General features: G+C 43.5%; 1 protein-coding gene across 1 annotated transcript in view; it reads left to right on the forward strand.

The window, feature by feature from the left end:
* Positions 1-2,018: 2,018 nt before the first annotated feature.
* TMEM132E (transmembrane protein 132E) overlaps positions 2,019-20,279 on the forward strand; it is a gene marked incomplete at both ends in the record, with an annotated part of 238,057 nt that continues 219,796 nt past the window's right edge. The window contains one exon of the mRNA XM_081313159.1: positions 2,019-2,091. Within this exon, the coding sequence (XP_081169285.1) occupies positions 2,019-2,091 (73 nt within the window). The remainder of the gene's footprint in view (positions 2,092-20,279) is intronic.

The following is a 20,279-nucleotide window of genomic DNA, read 5'->3' on the forward strand; positions in this document are numbered from 1 at the left end:
GTTTTACTTAATGACTGCATGATTCACTTAACAACCACCATGATTTGCTCAACAACCATGACAAAATGGTCATAAAACTGGGCACAACTCATTTAACAACAGTCTTCCTTAGCAACATAAATTCTGGTCCCAATTATGGCCATAAGTCGAGGACTACCTGTAGACTCTCTTCTTACTTATTCAGTCTATATGCTGAATATATATGGCTGGACTGGAAGAGGAGCCATGGGTTTAAACTAGAGGAAGAAATGTCAATAACCTGCACTATAACCTGGAACGGTTTCAACCTGATAGCTAAAAATGCAATTGGCTTGGCAAGCTCTAATAGTCAAGGAACACAGTAAAAAAATGGGACTAAGATCAAATACTGTGAATATTGGAATAACTAATTACAACAGGTCCAGGCTGAACACAGGCTGCTTATCTGGGCGGTTGCTAAGAATTGACACCGGCTTGATGGCAAAAATAAATAAATGCATAAATAAATATCAGTCAATCAACTTTCAGGCACGGCTTCTTGTTGCGTGAATCTTTGATTAGTAATGCAGTTGGCTGCATTCTCACAAGCTTACCCTACTCCCCGAATTAACCTACTGTATTTTCTAGGGTTCGCGCACCACACCCCGAACCCATTAACTGATTAAATAATCTTAGCGTCTTTTTTTTAAGTGCAGCCCTTAAATGTGTCTCTATCCCAGTTAAACGCGTCGTGCGAACGCAACCCACGGGCTCCGTCATTTGTTCCAGGGAAAAACGGTCTTTCCTTCGAGGCGCCGCAGGAGTCCGGCTGCTGGCTTCTCCCCTCCCCGCCTTCGCCGCTTCTGACCCTCCCTGCCTACGGCACCCGTGTTCCGGGTTGCTGGTAGCAGCGCTTGAACAATACCTGCTTGTAGGAAACGGGATCTTCGTTCGCACGGGCACGCTCATCGCGTGTTTGCAGAGCCGCGGCGACGGCGTTAGAAAAACTCCCGGGAAAACACGTGACCAAGGGAGAACGCGGGGAGGAGGGCAGGCTAGAGGGGGCGGAGGGAGTCTCTCTCGGCTGCTGTTCCCGGCTGGAGAAGGCTCAGATCGGCGCATCTTCGCCGCGGAGACGGACGGAGGGGCGGGCGGCGGCGAGCCCGAAGCTCCGGCACGCCGGCCGCGGCTCTCTGCCTGTGGCGAAACGATCGTCCGGGATGCACGGCTGCTCTTGCGGAGGCTCCGAAACGCGCCGGATCCCAATTCCCAAGAGGAGCCCTCGGGGCCTTTAGACGGGGCGGCTTGCCTCCTCTCGCCGCCGCCTCCCCCCCCCCCCGATCTCCAGCGCCGCCGCTTCTTAGCATCCCGAACTTTCTTCTGTTCCGCAGTTCCGGATGTAAGTTACTCTCTTCTTCTCCTTCTCCGAGGATCCTGCCGGACGCCCCGGCGAAGAAGAATCGCCCGGCGACTCGCAATCGGATTACAGCTGCAAGCTTTTTTCCCCCCCCTCCACCCCCCGTTTTTTTCCCCTTTCGGGGAGACCGCCTCTCTTACTTCATCCACGTCCTCCCGTCTCTCCCCGCACTTGTTTTCCTCTGCTCCTAATTACTTTGGGGGGGGGGCTGCATCATTGCTTCCGTGCTGGTCTTTTCTCCATTTTGCAGCTTTCTCCCCCTGGATTTTTTTTTTAAATTGCTTAACGTTGCTCCAATCCCTCCCCCCCTCCCCCACCGTTTTGCCCCTATTTCCATCCAGTACCCGGTCCGGATTGCACGTGGGGCCGTTACGTTTTGTCCCTACCCTCGCTGTCTCTAGTCACTTGCATCCCACCGACTCCCAGCTTCTTGGCGAGGGGCGGTCACCCCCTTGGGCCGATCCTGGCCGGCTCAAGCCAGAAGTAGGCGGCCCCCTCTTCTTGTTCCCTCCTTGGATTTCCCCCCCCCTCCGCGCCTCATTTACCCGACATCCCCCCCCCCTTTCGCCTCTGTCTTTGGCTTCTGTTTCGGATCGCACGTGCTTGGATTCGGTTTTCTCCACGCTTCGCTCCGGATTCCGCCATGGCCTTGGCGAGGAGGGCGCGCTCCGGACCCGCCGCCCTTCTCTGCTGCATCGGAGCCCTCCTCAGCCACGGTGAGTGAGTCGCCGCCGATGAAGGGGAGGGTCGCTCGGGTTTAATGAGCTGGGGAGAAACTGGCTTTGATAGCAGCATCCTTTATAACCGCGACAGGCTTTAAGTCTGAATCCAGCCAAAGACACAGAGTTAACCCAACTGCCCGGAACTCCTGCCAATTAGCCGTTGTGGTTTTTTTTTTTGCCGCTTGTGAGAAGCAACACAATTCTGGGAAAATTGCAGGTAACACCATGTGCAAAATACATTTGCAAACAATCAGGTTTTTTTTTAAAAAGTGTGTTTTGTATATGCACTGCTTTTGGTACCATAACCTATCAGACTTCAGCAACTAGACAGAATAACCTGATTGATGCTAGGACATACAACAAGCATGTGCAGAGTGCCTTTCCATCTCACCTGCATGCCCACAACTTTGGAGTTGATGAAGGGGGTTCAAGATTAGTAGTTGGTGTCATGGCTAGCTAGGGTCCCAATTCCAAGAGGAATGGGCACCTCCCACCCTATGTTCTTGTTTTGCCTTCTGGTTTAATTTAAGTCAGTGCAGAGGCTCAGAATTTTGACTTGAAGGCTGATGCTGATGCTGGTTACAGGAGATGCAACATTAAAGAGAGTGGCCGATAGTTGGGGGTAGCTGGGATTTGAGCTGAGCAAGTGTTTTTTTAGGGTTGAGGGAAAAGATGTCCCTTTCATCTCCACCTTCAGGGTTGACAGCCTGATGCTTTTCCTTGTGAAAATTGGGCTGTTAGGCTGTCGGAGGCCTAGTGTAGCCTTTGGGCCATTTTCAGTGTCTGCTTTTACTTCTAGATCTGGTGTCCCTAAGCATAAGCAGAGTGTGCACCCAAACCCAGAGCCATCATCTATGTGTGGAGTGTGACTTTTCCTTCTTCGATATTAATCTCAGTTGCCTGTCTACCCAGAGTACATTCTATAAGATGGAGGAACTCTCTGAAGACAGACAGAAAACCATTGACCCCCATCAGAGGCACAAGGGGGCTCTCCTCACCAGTTTTCTGTGGGTGGTTTGCCTATCTGGTTTGCGGGCTTCCCAGAGGCTTCTAGACTTCTAGAGAACAGATGCTGGACTAGATGTTCTTTGATCTGATCTGACAGAATGATTTTCTCAGTCCTGAATAAGTTCTCCTAAACCAAAGGAGACCCATCCAACCCAAGAATAGGCAACAAGGTGCCTTCTCAATTCAGTATTTTAGGGTTGAGTTGACCTGGCCAGAGGCAAAAGTTTGTGGGAAATGTAGTCCAGAATGTCAGGAGAGAATGAGCCTATCTGTTTCAGCTTTCCCTTCTGAAGGACTCCAAAATATGGGACATCAAGAGAACAATTTTGATATGTCACTGGTATTCACTGATTTGGAGGCTCTGTTTGAACTCTCAGGCCTACGGCTTCTCTAAAACCACCTGTACCAGATCAAACCCAGGACTCTGTTGAGTCTAGTGCTTTCACTGCATTGGCCAGCTTGAAACAAGACCACAGCAACCTTTGCTTTTCAGTTGATTATATTTTCAGCCCAAACATTTTTCAGCTGCCCATGAGATAGCCAACTACAGTTTACTCCCCATTCAGGATGGCTAACAATAGTCCAAACCGGTAATAAAATGAGATAAAATACAATAACATTTGAAAGAAGAAGGAAAAGAAAAAAACCCCTCTAAAAACCCTTTTTATGGGAAAAAAGACAGATTCATGGAATAAACATTTGGCCCTGCTGGCTTGCTAAAATCAGGAAGTGTTAGCCAGACAGAGGTCAAAGTGTGACTGCTGTAGTTGTGGTGCTTAGCTGCTTCGGAACATGGAGGTTCTGTTTTGCTTCTTGACCCCAACCAGGTCCTTGTTTTTTTTTCTGAGTGTCTGCATCTTCCTTGGAAGCTCCAGGGCATCTCTGGTTGCCCTCTGTTTCCTACCAAAATTGTTGTCACATACCCCTTTCTGAGCTCATCCCTGCTCGCAGACTTTTAGGCGAGAGCTCTGTCTTGATACAATTTTTTCTGAATGGAAAGAGGGCAGGGCATGGTCATTGGTTTCTTAGCACAGTCCTAAGTAAAGCTAAGATCGTTTTCTCATCTGTCTGAATAAGAGGCCGGAAACCATTTCATTTCCAGCCTATGGTGGTTATTGCACAGTCCTGTGGTTTGCGACTCCATCCCCCGATCCCATCTCCCAGCTGTCTTTCCTCGTTGGGCATTCCAGATTGTACTCCAAACGTGAGGAACGTGTGCAATTATAACGCTGGTTCCAGATTTGCCACTTGCAAGTTGTGTTCCAATATCTGGATGGCCTTGTTGAGGGCTGTGTGCTCTTTTGCAGGCTCAGGGTAGTGGTGCAACTTGTAGGAATGGCTGAAGGAGGTTTTGAAATGGGCTCCTTTGATTTCTGCTTGCTCATATCTTCAGTCTGATCTTCTATTTCTGCCCTGGATCTGTGTATTTGGAAAGAGTTTGTGGGTTACTTTCCCAAGATCTCCCTCCCTTGTTGCTTGCATGTCTTGAGGTGTGCAAATCCTCCCTTTCCCTTCATAAATCACTCCTTTATTCTACAGCTGAATGTAAAACCTGCAGTAACCACTAGAGATCCTCAAAAATATCTTCTTCTGGGGCAGGGGATTCTTGTGAGTTTTCTGCAGCCCGCCATCATCTTGCTTTTCCAGACCCACTTTCCTTTGCTAGCTGGCCTTTAATGAAAACCGGGCTGAGGGAGCCAGAAAGAAGCTCATAGGTTTCAGAAAGGACAAATGCCAGGGTCTGCTTGGGAAGTTGCTCTTAATGGGTGGTTAGCAACTGAACAATGCAGAATGAAGCAAAGCCTTGCTGCACATTTTGGGGGAAGATTGAGACAAGCAACCTGCCTCCCCCTTCTCAAGTATCTTAATGCCTGCCTGTGGCAGTGCTCTCAGGATTGCCAGGAGTTAATGTCTCATCCCCTCCCTTGCCACAATACACACTTGTAACAACCCTTTTCCATTGAGAAAGTCTGATTATGCAGGGTAGTAAGAACAAAAGGCTTTACAAGCTGATGTTTTAAAACTGAACCCACAGCATTGTTTAGCCTCCTCCCCCTGCTCTGTGCTGCCCCATGCTTGCTTTTCACGAAGAAGAACTGAACAAACTTGCTGGGGTAGAAATAGGGGGATCTGGTTATACCATCATAACTGGAGGGAGTTTGCTCTACTTTTTTATTTCTGGTCTCCCCAAGTGGAAGATAAAAATTAGAATTTCCACAGGTCTGAAAAACTGTTATACGTGGAAGGACATGGAATTTGTCACCAATTTCCCCTTTTCCTCTGCAAGCTGAGTGCAAAGACCATGCCTAGCTTTGGGGTGCAGAGGAGGGAGCAGATTTTTGAGCTGATCTGAACCAGGCATGCAAACTTTGCCTTTTCTGAACATTCCTTTTCGTTGTGCCTGCAGCTGGGTGCTCAGCCTGTAGTGTAGTGTGACTCCCTGACTGGTATTTTATTTTTCATTTTTTTTACAGCTGCTTTCTCCAGGGCTACTGTGGAAGGGGCAAAAAAAAAAGGAAATCAGCTTGCCCTATTTCATTATTTTTCTTCCCTGCCAATCCTAGGTACAGGACAGAGCCCCGAGCAACAGCAGTCTATGCAAGCGCATTATAAAAACGATTAATAATATATCACGATGAACTGTTAAAAAGCTCGGGGTTGGTGCACTGGGTTTTACTGCTACATCTCATTCTATGAGGTTAAGTTCATAAGTAGCTGGGTGCTTGCTCGTGGTACCCCTGGGAGCAGATGGTGGATGGGGTGGGTGATGAGGAGCAGAGCCGAATAAAAACTGGAGCAACTTTCCTGTCTATGGGGGTGGGAAGGGTGGGTGGGTGAAATGTGCAGTTTTTCATATTGATGGCTCTGATTGCTGGAATTAGAAATCAGGGTGACTTCCCCCCCCACCTTTCCTTTCTTCTCCATCTTTGCTTGCCTTTCCAATGCATTGGCCTCCATGTTTTCCAGCACCTGTAGCCCCTGTGAAAGTAGGGATTTAAAGAAAGGGTGTTTTTTTGGTGAGAGAACTTGAAGTGTATTTTGTATCAACCAACTGTGTGCGTGCTGCTTCATCAGGCGGTGAAAAGGGATGTGATGACGACAAGGTTAGATACTGAAAAGGGGGAAAAATATACATGGAATAGATTTCCCAGATGTTTTGGCAACATAACTCTCGGTGTACATGTTTTGCATATACACTGAGAGCATTTGCAGCAGAAACAAATTCCTTGTGTGTCTACTCACAGATGGCCAAATGTTCTGTTCTAGTCTAGTCTAGTCTAGCCTATCTTCCATTGCATTCCATTCATCTCCAGTTCCCTAGTAGAATGCAAACTGATGATAGTGTGAAATTAAGATGGACTTGTTCTGGTGGATGAGGCTAATTACAGCAATGAACATTGAGGATGAAGTGGAACTTCCATATTCAGAAGCAGTGTGCCAGAGGCTGGAGGTATATAGGAAAGCAGGATAAATGGCATGCAGAATGGCTTTAGTTGACATCAGGAATTTGGCTGGGGTTGTTCTGCCTGGCATTTTTAAAAGCTACGCTGCATATCTAGACCCTATTGGATGGAGAAGAGCTGCCTTTTGTTCTTTAAGATTCCTTGCTTAACAGATACATTTCTGCAAAGCTCAGGACTTCTCTGGTTGTGCTGATACCTCTGCGTTTTTCATTGTCCCAGTTATGCTATTTTTTTTTCTTATTTCCATCAGCAGTTTCCACCTGAGTTCCCAATTAGGAGGAACGATAACAGAGAAAAAGAGAACTTCGAAACATTCCGTGGTGTGTATAATAATCTTGCAAAGGGGCATATTGTAAAGAGTTTGTAGAATTTCTTTTTATTGCTTTCTCACATCAGATGCTTCCCTGAAGTGCTGTTATACCATATCCAAAGGAGTCTTTGAAAACTAACCAGGTTGGAGATGACCCTTCTTTTTCTGATGCAGCTTATTGTGTGATATTTATTTATTTGTTAGATTTGCCTCCTTTCATACAGGACCTCCAAAGATGTTCCATTTTCCCCCATAACAATAATCCTGTGAGGTAGGGTGGTTCTGAGTGGGAGTGATTGGCTTGAAGTCACCCAGTAGGCTTCTGGGGTTGGTGGTGGACTTGAACCTAGAGCTCCACAGCATCAGTCTAACTATCCCGGTACTAAAAGGGCAACCTTTGAATCTGAAAAATCACTCCATAGAAAACGAATGACCAAAAAAGGATGGTGGAATAAAAAGATATTGTATGCCATGTCAGGATAAAAAGAAAATTCTATTTAAATTAAATGTTTTCATCTTACAGCTTGACAGTAGTTTTGGAAAGATGACATGGTCGCTCTAAAGGCCTTGGGATCTAGTGTATGGGATTCAGAGATCCTGTCTGATTTAAAGTGGGCAAAAAAGCATATAAATGGAATAAAAAAAAATAAACACCCTAGACCAGGGGTCCCCAACCCCTGGGCCATGGACTGGTACTGGGCCCCAGCATGCCAAAAACTGGCCGTGCAAACAAGTGAAGTCCCATGTGCAGGCAGCACATGAAACCACACCCTCTCCAATCCATGGAAAAACCTCTCTCCACTGGTCCCTGGTGCCCAAAAGGTTGCGGGCCACTGCCCTAGATCTGGGGTCTTCAACTTTGGCAACTTTAAGACTTGTGGAAAGTCTTAAAAGCTGGCTGAGGAATTCTGGGAGTTAAAGTCCACAAGTCTTAAAGTTGTGAAGGTTGAGGACCCCTGCCCTAGACTTCGGACAAAGATTCCCAGACAGAGCAATAATATTTAAATATTTAAATACTAATACTTATTGTTACAAGGATCTTAGTTTGTACCCCGGTCTGGTGGCCTGACTGCTGAGTTAGATAAGATGCATAAAGGATTAACAGGTTTTAAAACTAGGGCTTTCCCCCTAACCACATTACGTTTCTTTTTATAGGAAATGTATGCAAAACTTACAATCTCAAATCAAAGTTTTTGCAATCTCAGACAAGTAGTCCTCAAGTTATGACTGGTAGCTTAGTGACCATGAGAAGCTTCCACAAATCTCCCTGGGGACATGGATGGCCCAGTTCTGAAATTCCAATTCCATCCATATACAGACACAGTCATGCGATTGCATTCTGAGTGCTTGGTAACCTATCTGCACCTTGTGGTCACAGGACTGCATCAGTGTGTCCACATCAGCATGTTGTATCCCTTGATTGAAGAAAAGCAACGAGTGAACCAGGACTCTGTTCCTCAGTCTTCCCCTCTCCTACTTATTCATGGGAATAGACTGGCTAAGTTCGCCTAGCACGTTAAACCTTATACCTAATTTAATAAAACACAATTGCTGTGCTTGCATAATATCCTTTGCCCCAAAATGATTTTTATAACACATTCCCACTTAGCAAAGTCTAGCATAGAGGTGAGTCTAGTGAATGAATCAAACCACAATGACTTCATGTTATCTGGTGGGGTATTTGGCTGTTAGTTGTGGGTGATGTTTTGTCATCAGGCCCATATAAAAGATAATTTTATCAGTTCCTGCATGTTTGCCTTCATTTGATATTTCACTTGTTGACTTACCCTTTAGTGAAACTGCAACAGAGCCCGATTCTTTCATGCTTAGGATAGGAGTGCGTTGAAGCTGTAACTGAGCAGGAAGAATAACACTTAGACCTTCAGCAATAGCACTTAGACTGAGATACCTCTCTATACCACTCCATATTTGTTTACAGCCCTCTCTAAGCAGTTTACAGAGTCAGCATATTGCCCCCAATGATCTAGGTTCTCATTTTACCGACTTCGGAAGGATGGAAGTCCAAGTCAGCCTTGAGCCGGTCAGGATCGAACTCCTGGCTGTGGGCAGAGTTAGCCTGCAATACTGCATTCTAACCACTGCGCCACCAGGGCTCTTTAAAGGTATGGAGTTGGAGCTCAAAAGCATTGATTTGGGAGTTAAGGGAAACCAGAATCAGAAATAAACAGGAGTTCAGTGAACCAGAATAAGGGAAGAACAAAATGGGTTTCATACAATCTCAGATGCCCAGAATTAATTCCTTATCATTCTTTTTGCAAAAATCTTTGGTGAAGAACCTGTTGATAAACTATTCAGCCAAATTGTTACATCACTGTCCTGGGTGCAGGTAGTCCTTGACTTATGACTTAGAGCCTGCCCATTATAACTGTAAGTTGTGATGGTCATAAGGCAAATCATCATGTGACCCACCCAGTTTAATGCCCCTTTTTGCAGTGGTTGTAAAGTAATTGCCACAAATGTTAAACAAGCACTGAGGTTGTTACATGAACTTGTTCTTTGCTATGGGCCAGTTTTGTGAGAAACTGGAAGTAAAATGCAGTCATGTGATCACGAAGTGCTGCAAATGGCTGTAAGTGCAGGCGGGGTGCCAAGCACCCAGAAAGCAATCACATGAGTGTGTGTTTCTGGGTAAGGAGTTGGAACTTCGGAACTGGGTCATCAATGTCCCTAGGGAGATTTGTGGAAGCTTCTCATGGTCACTAAGTGACCAGTCATAACTTGAGGACTACGTCTATGAGAGTCTGCAAAAGCTTTGATTTGAGATTGTAAGTTTTGCATACATTTCTTATGAAAAGAAACGTGGATGGGGGAAAGCCCTAGTTTTAAAACCTGTTCATCCTTTATGCATCTTATCTAACTCCTGAACCATATGAAAACTTCTCCTAAATTTAAATTTTGTAAGCTCTGTGCTTCCCAGATACAAATGTTCATTATACTCTACTAGGTAAAAATATTGGGAAGAGAGTGGTGGGAGATCAGGACTCCAGACCTTTTCACTGAAATTAAACAAAACAATTCTCTATATATAGATTCTAGTTTATTGGTTGGTTTCAGATTTTTTCCCCTCAACAGCTGGCAACATAAATTATTTTCTATAGAATGTGAGATTGCCATAGCAATCTTAGGACCAGGTTACTTGTCATTTTTCACTACTTTCTGTTCAAAAAATTATGACTACAATACAATTAAATTGGTGAAGACTCCAGACTTGAGTGTTTTTTTTTAATTTGTTGGCATGGAACTATATTGGGTTCCTACCTCTTGTTTATTGAATGTGTATATTGAATTTTTTTTAAAAAAAATCTACTAGCCTTGAAGAGGAAAACATCTTACAATCTTCCTGAAGCTGGTTAAACATTTTTCTTTGTGCTTCAGTTACAAAGCTATTTTCCTGGTAAGTGTTGATGCTAAGATTTTAATAGTTACCTTGGTATACAGATTATGCCTTGATTCTTTCAACCACATTAAACTTCAATTTACTGGATTTGATGTAAAGGACTTTTCATGGAATGGGCCAATTTTCTACACCGATTAATATCATTTGTGTAATGGTATTATTATGAAAATGATGCAAATTTTCATTTGGGTAATGATGACAATCTACAAATGACATAAATTGTTGAGGAGTATATTTTTAACAGATATTCATAGAGAATATATGAACTCTTCTCACAATTAGCCTGTTAAAATGAGGTTTCATTGTATTGTGCGTCCTGCACAAGCTACAATAATACCGAGTCACCCAGAAGTTGTTAATATTAAATTCCTGATCAGTCTCTTTGCTTTAACGCAACTTAGCCAGAAGCCAGCAACTATTCGGTGTTTGTAAGCTGAGAAAGCTTTTGATATGGTCTCTTGGAAATTTAAGTAGGTTTTTGTTATTTTTGTTATTTTTATTCCTATGAATGTTTGTGGTATTATTGCATCAAGACATTCTGTTCTTGAATAACTGGTGACTACAGCTTTTACTAGCCTGGGAAATCCATGCCAGGCACAAAATATCTTGACTGAAACAGATAGCAATTTGTGGTTACATCACCAGTCCTAATTAACTTGGTATGGTTGATAGGGAAGTCTTCATTCTGTGCAATCAAAGCCCTTTATTCATTTATATATTTATATAGCTGCCATCCCATACATGTGATTCTGGGAGACAACTAAACCTAAAGAATTTTGTTTGCAAGTTAAAACTCATATACATTAAAACAATTAAAACTGATTAACCAAATACATTTTAAAAAATTCTATTTGTATATAGTTCCTGAATCTAATTTGCAAATTTGTTTTCTGCAGTATTTTTTTTTCTAAAATGAGTAGCAGAACATGGTGTCTGTTAAAAGTTTGGAGATTACAGTATCAGGACTGCTCAGTTAAACATGACTGGCATATGTGTTAGGGTGTTAGAAGACACATGTCTTTTTATGTTTATAAATGGTGTTGCTTATTGGAAGATAGATGGGAAGGTCGCAAATGGCAATCACATGACTCTGGGAGGCTGTAACTATTGTAGATACATGCCGGTTGCCAAATGCCCAAATTTTGATCATGCAACTGTGGGGATGCTGCCATGGTTGTAAGTATGAGTTGTAAGTTACGTTTGGTCAGGTGTTGGGGAAATCAGGAGATTCAGGCAGTTCAAATGAGTATAAAGATTTATTGCAAGCTTAAGCTCCCTACAAAAATCTGAGCTACTAACTGTCAAGGGAATTGAGCAGGAATAAGAAGGCATTCAAGGTGGGCTGGACTTAGATCTCTTGCGGGCATGCAGGGACTCATGACTTATGACATGTTTGACCCATCCCTCAGGCTCAAACTTGTCATCTCCTATACTTTTTTAAAATAGCTGTTGCATACTTCATTCAAGGTTATTTCTGCACTCTATAATTCCTTTGTCTCTTGTCATTTTTTTGTTCACATTTTTTGTTCGCCAGTTCCCCCACCACTTGATTGCATTCCCTTTTTTCAGCTGTCTTCCTCCCCTCCCGTGGGTTAGGATTTGGATAATTGATTGATGGTGGACAGTTGTATTTGCAAATTTATATACCCATCTCTTAATTACAACAAAGATATCTCACCAATCAATTATGTCAGCATCAGATTTCATTTTCTACACCTTTCTGAAATTGCATTGCTATATACTTGGCTACTGATTAGAAAAAAGAATGCAGACATCAATTATCCTTTGTATTTGGCTTGAAAGCTGTTCTGTGACTTCTTTGAAAATCTAGCAATCCATGTACATTTGGGAACCAGTTTCAATATTTGTGCACTTTGTGTGATAAGATATATAGGGAAATACTGAGCTGGTATAATTTAAACCCTTTTTACTGATGAAAAGCTTACATTATTGCATAATTGCAATTGAAAAACAGCAGGTAAATCCATGCTGGGGGAAAAAACTGTCCCTATCACATGACCATCATCAGTCAAATCTTTATTATAGTTATAGACAGTAGTAAATCTGCCAGCCATGCCAGATGCCAGCAACCTAAGTATGCAACAAGGGGGGAAAGTTAAAATGTGTGAATTATAGAGCTCACTAATCTGGAAAAAATAGCCCAAAGGTTACAAGATACCTCAGCAGCATTTCTGTCGCTTCACTCAGACCCCGAAACTCCCAGGGCTGGCAGAGATAAGGAAGTTCACCATTTTAATGTATCTGCCCACTGGACTGCTCCCCTCTCTCAAACCATCTGGCACCATTGCCTCGCTTTTGACTTGGGCACACAGAAAGCTGTCAGCACACTATTGTGATTCTCTTACCAATAACAGCAAGGGACACGGTGGCTCAGTGGGTTAGGGCGCTGAGCTTGTCGATCAGAAGGTTGGCAGTTTGGCGGGTCAAATCCCAAGTGCCGTGTAACAGAGTGAGCTTCTGTCAACCTAGCAGTTCGAAAGCACGTAAAAATGCAAGTAGAAAAATAGGGACCACTACGGTGGGAAGGTAACAGCGTTCTGTGCGCCTTTGGCGTCTAGTCATGCCGGCCACATGACCATGGAGACGTCCTCGGACAAGCACTGTCTCTTCGGCTTTGAAACAGAGATGAGCATCGACCCCTAGAGTCGGAAACGACTAGCATGCATGTGCGGGGGAACCTTTACCTTTACCTATACCAATAACAGCAACACTGACTTAGCACAGTGGCAACATTTAAAGAACCCCCGCAGTCCAAGTAGCTGAAACCCTCTAAGTACATGTACTCCTTGAGTTACAACATTTGTTTAGCGACCGTTTAATGTTATAATGGCACTGAATAAAGTGATTTATGATTGGTCTTGCACTTACTACTGTCATGCATTCTCATGGACATGTGATCAAAATTCAGGTGCTGGACAACCAGAATGTATTTAAGATGGCTGCAGCATTCCCAGACAGCTTTTGACAAGCAGTCAACGGGGAAACCCGAATTTGCTTAAGGATCATATGATTCACAACAATTGCAGTGATTTGTTTTAAAAACCATGGCAAAAAGAGATTGTAAAACCGAACACAACTCACTTAACAACCATCTTGCTTAGCAACAGAAATTCTAGTAAGTTGAGGAGTACCTAGACAACAAGTCCTAGACAAGCTCTATCTTCACAGTGACTCAATTTTGAGAAATGCCTATGGAGATTCTCAGTCATACAGGTCATGGTTGTCCCAAAGGTGCTTTTTCAAGAGACAACTAGACTTTCTTGTTTTTCTTTGAAGATGTTTCGCTTCTCATCCAAGAACTTTGGATGAGCTTCCAAGGGTACTTGAGAAGTACTGTATCTTCATTTACTCTTTATTTTAGGAGTCTCTTCTGGCCTTGAGGGAACCAGACTCATACAAAGAACAGCTTCCCTCACCTCTTCTTTCATTGGATAAGCCAAAGGACGTTCCGGCTAAAGAGATGGGATCTCTGCTTGCTAGCGATTCCCATTTTGCTGCCCAACTAAACTGGTTCTTCCTCTCTTCTTGCCAGAACTACAAGCCCCCTGACCTCTCATGAGGAAAAGTGAGGCATAATGGCCAGGTAGATAGCAGAGAAGGGGGAGTAAGAACTTAATGATACCCGCCTTCTTCCCGTCAATAGGCAACACATTTGCAATCATCCCCATTAACAGCAAACAGGAAGCTACTGCCCCTGCAAAGATTATTGACCCAATGCAACCACTCAACATCCAGGTGACCAGCATATAATCACCCTTGTAATCCAGAATGTGCCTGGTTTGCCTTGCATCCATCTTAGGTGCTTCTTTTCCTGATTTACCTCTCCTGCCATAGCATCATATTGCTACAGGAAACACAGAATGCTGATGACCTGCTCAATGGATGTCATTTGTTTTCATGTGTGTACACATATGTACACATACATACCAATATAAGAGAATATTTGTAGTTCATTCTTGAACTATGGGGTCCTTGGTGCTCCCTGAGTTTGGTTGTTTTCTTGCAGATGCTTCATTACCAAACTAGGTAATACCTTAAGATGAACCCCACAAATAAATAAATGCTTCTCTGCCATTGCTGAGGCCAAAACCTCGTATCAGAGCCTCGTGGACTGAAGTGGAAACTTCTGCTGTTGACCTTATACAAGGTTAGGGGCACTCGCTGCTAGGCTTATGTAAGGGGGCTTCATTGTTAGATTGGACCCTAGTGATCACACATTCTATGCCCAGCACAAGTGCCCCTAACCCCTAACCTTGGTGGAGCAGTGGGCTAATGCCTCCTTAAGTAACACCAGCTGCCTGCAATTAGTGCAGGTTCGCATCCCACCAGGCTCAAGGTTGACTCAGCCTTCCATCCTTCCGAGGTAGGTAAAATGAGGACCCAGATTGTTGGGGGCAATTAAGCTGACTTTGTAATAATGCCGCTGGGGGTGTGTGTGAAAGCCCTAATAAGCAGGCATATACATAGAATGAAGGCTACTGCTAAGTTTGTAAGCTGCCCTGAGTCTTTGGAGAAGGGCGGGATATAAATGGAATTTTTTTAAAATTTTTTGCTCAGAAGATCAGAAATCAAACTTCTGCCTGACTCAAAAACCTTCAGGTTAAACCTCCATATTTTAAATGGTTCCCTTGAAAGTGATTATCTAACTGAATTCACCTAATTTTCTGCCTTCAGAACGGGTGCTATCAATTATATTATCATCATCGTGTGGTTACTTTGAGTCAAATGAATTCGATGAACCTGTTTTTCAAACTTGGGAGTGAGGAACCTTTAAAAGTACACCTTGGCGATTTGTTTGTTTTAATCATCTGTTATTTGGATTGCTTGTTGCTAATAATATTGTTGCTTCTAGAGTTTCACAGCTGTTACAGAGTTTGAAGAAATCAATCAGTTTCCTAAGCAGCAATCTGTTTTTGTAAGAAGTTGAAGGAAACTGGTGAAATTGATAGGAACTGGACTGTTATATTAGCTACAGACCAGTAGGAGGCACTACATAACTGGTTTCATTCTTATTTGGACTCTTCAGGTGTAGGTATGTAATGCCTCCTATCTGTATTGTAGTGCCACAATATAATACTCAAAGCTGGGTAAACTTTCCCTTAAGGCAGAGTTTTACAATTTTAAGCTGTGTGTACTGCAGCTCCCAGAATTGACCTTGAGGCCTTTAGCATGAATGAGGCTCAGGCATCAAAGATCAGAAGCTTTTTAGCATGAGAATATATGGGGGAAAAATGAAGGTGTACTTGCATAGCTTGTGCTAACTATATTAATTGATTACAGGTAGTTCTCAACTTATGATTGTTATTGAACCCGCAGTTGCAAGTCATGCCAGTTCTTTAGCTAGAAAGCTCAGGTAATATATAATGAGGGTTGATTGCAATTGCCTTGTTAATGGAGAAAGAAGTGAGGGATTGGAACATTAATTGCATGCATTTTGGATTGAAATCTAAAGGATTATTAATATGATTTAGCACGATTGCTGTATGTTAAGAATCCATATGTTCTGCTTGATAACATTTACAATGCTTGAACTGTCAAAACATCAGGAGTTGTGGATTTTTTACATAAGGGATAACCAAAGAGCCACTGAATGGATAAATGTGTCAACACTGCAATGATCCTGGCTGAAGCCATTTTTGCTTTGTTTTCGGTTGCCACAGTCCTGGGAGGGGGGATGAATGGCTTTAAGGTTAGACTAAATAATTTGTCCCATGGGAACCAAGGTCATTGCTGTCTGACTTTTGGCAGGCTGAACCTACCATTAGAAGGTCTGCCAAAGTATTCTATTGGGGAATGTGGATAATGACATAGTGCTGGGATCATCATCATCATCATCATCATCATCATCATCATCATCATCATATAGTAGTAGAAGAAGAAGAAGAAAAAGAACTGAAAAAAATTACGAAATACCGTGACCTGGCCATCGAAATTGTGCAATTATGGATGAAACATGTAACAGTGATACCCATTGTCATCGGGGCACTGGGAACTGTGTCCAAAAACTTTGCAAACTACATCAAGAAATTGCAGCTTCCTGCAATAACTCCAGCAAAGCTACAAAAAACTGTGCTACTCGGAACATCTTACATTTTAAGGAGATACATGGTTGATACCTAGGATGCTGGCAGCAACCCGTGTCAACCATTAGTGCCAGTCAATTTGAGTGTTCAGTTGACTAAGTTTCATGTTTTATGAATAAAAGTTTTATAGTAGTTGTAGTAATGAAGTTGGAAGGGACCTTGGAGGTCATCTAGTCCAACCTCCTGCTTAGGCAGGAAACCCTAGGAGTTCGCTGATTTGTTGTTTGATTATCTTTTCCAGAATCTTTTCAGGTATTGAGGTCAGCCTGATAGGTCTGTAGTTTCCTGGATCTATTTTTCCCCTTTTTTGAAGATGGGAACTACATCAGCTCTTTTCCGGTCCTCTGGTAGTTCCCCAGTGCTCCAGAATCTTTCAAAAATATAGCTACAGCTATAGAGTTACAGCTATTTAATAGCTATCATATACGTTTTTTGCTGTGCTAAAAAAGGTGAGAAATTACAGCAAAATCACAATAAAAATCCAGGTTATAACTAAGATGGGGAGGGAGGGTGTTACTGGTTCCTGGACCACCTCCAGCATGATGGTCCACCATTGAGACTCTTGTGGAAGTTCAGGAGTGTAGTAGCCACATGTTCCAAAACGCAGGAGCCACAGCAGAAAAGGCTATTTTCTTGGATCCCACCCACCAGAATTCCATGACCAATGGGGAATAAGATGGTTTCTCAAGTGGTCTGGACTCATGGCATGCAGGGATTTAAAGGTGATAACCAGCAGCTTGAATTGCACCCAGAAGCATATTGGCAGCCAATGTGGAACAGTAGGGTATTATGTGTCACTCTAGGGCCCAAAAACTGTCCATGATGCCACACTCTGCACCAGTTGTAGCTTCCAAATGCTCTTCAAGGATAGCCCTATGTAGAGCGCATACCAGTAGTCCAGATGACCAGGTAATGCTACAGCTGGGGCACAATGCAAAGTTTATTCGAGCAGGATTCACAAGTCCAGGAGAACCCCCCAGGTTGTAGACCAGGTCTGTCTGGGATAGTGTCACCCCACCCAGCACTAAGGATGTCAGAATTGCAAATCTTGAAGCTCCCATCGAGGCCCCCCCAGCCTCCGGGCACTATGAGAGGGCAGCAACAGCATCGCTTGGGTCAACCAGGGATAGAGATACAAAGTTGAGTATTATCAGCATACTGATGAGACCTCAACCCATGATGATGGATGATCTCACCCAAAGGCTTCATGTAGATGTTAAAAAGGGAGCGGAGAGAGTACCAAGCCTGTGGCACACCCACAAAAGAGCAGCCGTGTGCTGGATTTCTCACTCCCTATTCATTCCAATTGGGATCGGCCATGGAGAAAGGAGTCAAACTAGCACAAAATTGTGCTGCCTAGCCCCAGACCTGTAGCTGACCCAAAAGGGTGGCTGATGGTATCAAAGGCTGCTGAGAGGTCAAGAAGAGCAAGGATGGCTACACTACCCCCATCCTGATCTCACTAGAGATCATCCACAAATGCAACCAATGCTGTTTCTGTCCCATAACCAGGCCTGAATCCTGACTGAAAGGGGTCCATATAATTCATTTCATCTAGGACCATCTGAAGCTGCTAAGCAACTGGGAAACAATTGTCTAGGCAGGTGGGATCAAGCAATGTTTTTTAAGGAGGGAGTCTTCCTAAAAAGGCCTCTGGAATGTCCCCTCCTGCTGTGAAGGATTTACCACTGTTTGGACCCACCTGCTAGTCACGTCCTGGAAGCTTTCACCAACCAGGAAGAACAAAGATCTAATTGTCTCTGTCTAGTTAGAATCATCCTTAGTTTTCCTCCAGCAGTGCTCTAGGCTTCTTTTAACCCTTTTCAGAGCCTGCAACTCTTCCGTGAACTGCAGGGAGCATCGGGAGCAATGGGTCAAAAGAGGCCACACAAACACAATCTTTGTCTAAAGCCTTGGCTGCCCTTTGATTCCAGGCTTCTGTGGGGCTGTGCAGCAGAACCCCTCGGATACACCCCAGTTCCGTTTGGGGGGGCAGACCGCTCAAATGGTTCCAGCTTCCCTGCAAAGCATAAGAGAGTCTCAAGGACATCAGGGTATAATCAGACCATGACATGTTAACATGTAATGTTAAATCCCTCACCAGATTACATTGCCATTGCTCTGACATATCTGGTGTGTGACCACTGTCCTGAGTGGGATAGGCCCATTGCTGCCATGGTGTTCATGAACATTTGGGCTGCTTCCAAGGCTGAACCCATGGATGGCAGGTTGAAGTCTCCCAGAATCATAAGTCTGGGAAACTTCACTGCCAGCCCTAAGAGGGCCTAGAGCAGCTCCTCCAGGTTGCCCTGAAGCAGGAAGGCTGGTACAGTAGCAACACCCCCAACTGATCCTGTGAGCCCAGCTTCAAAAATAGGATCTCGCAACCAAAGATTTGGGGAGCAAGCTCCCTGAAGGCCAAAAGAGACTCTGATGACCACTGCCACCACACCTCCCCTGCCCTGGGGCTTTGGCTGGTGCCAAACTCTAAACCTGGCTTGACATATCTCTGAGAGGGGACCTCACCTCATCCAGGTTTTGGTGATGCATGCTAAGTCGGCTCATTCCTCCTTGATAAAATCTTGAATAAGGGGTGCTTTATTATTGACCAACCTGGCATTCACCAGCAGCAGCTCAAGGTCTGGGTCTCTGAGGGTCTGCTGTCCAGGGACTGGCCAGAACACACCACAATGTGAGAGGCTACCCTCATGCTAGCTGTGGAATTGAAGTCCACATAGCTTAAAATGGCTGAGGTTGAGAAACACTCATCTAGGTCAGTTGGACACAATGTTTGAGGTAGACTCTGACACAGTGCTTTTCAATCCCAGAGCCTTTATGATATGTAAATCCAGAATTCCTCCTCACCCCCCCCACCCCCCCAATGCTGATTGTGGGATTCTGGGAGTTGAAGTCTACACACCCTAAGGATTCTGAGCTAGAGAAAAAACGCTGTTCTAACATTTGCAAGATAAGGTGAATGATTCGAAGCTCTTATTTCCATTGCAGTTAAAAACAGTGTTTGCCTTTTTTTGTTTTGTTTTACAGCCATGTCTAATTGATGATTCCTACACAATTTGTGATCAGTTACGGTGTGTTGTGCTGTGGTGTTGTGGACCCAGACAATTGTGATTTATTCAGTAAACAAAGCATGACGTAGTGTGTGATACATAAAGTCAATCAAAATGTCTTGGAGCACGTTCAAGACTAATTATTTGGATACAATTTGGTTGGTGTGTTTTGTTAGGTATTAAGATTCATGGATTTTAGTCTATGAAAACTTATGCTGCAATAAAATTGGGGCTCTTTAAACTGCTGTTGTGTTTGTTTTGATTTCAAGCTAAATATTCACATGTGGACATTAGCTTTTATGTTCAAATAGACCATCTGTCTATATTTCCCTAAGCTGGACCAAATACTCTGTTCACTGCTGATACCATAATCATGATGTTTATATTAACATCCAGTGTGAATCTGGATCTTTGATACTTCCACTTTACTTACAATGTTTCTGGGAAAAATAGGATTGGTGGTACTATTAGAGCTGCATCAGAGTAATTTTTTTGGCTATTAAAAATAAATTATTTTGTGAAGGAAAAAATCCCAGCATCTATAACAGCAATATCTTTAGGAGAACAAATCAGAAGAATCAAGGTTCACTGTATCTACCCCTTAAAAATTACTTTAAGAGGAGTTCTTCACATGTTGCCATACAGACATTAAGGAAAACAAGCATGGATCTAGCATGCTGGGGGGGGAAGGGCAGAAATGACTGAAATAAAATTCAAGATTCTGAGCTTTGAAATATACAGTATAGACTTGAGTTCTCTCTGTTAGGCAAGATACTCATTCTGGAGAGATTAACCATTTTTTTAATTAAA

The sequence above is a fragment of the Vipera berus genome, assembly GCF_964194415.1.
Source record: "Vipera berus genome assembly, chromosome: 1".
In the NCBI taxonomy this organism is placed as follows: Eukaryota; Metazoa; Chordata; class Lepidosauria; order Squamata; family Viperidae; genus Vipera; species Vipera berus.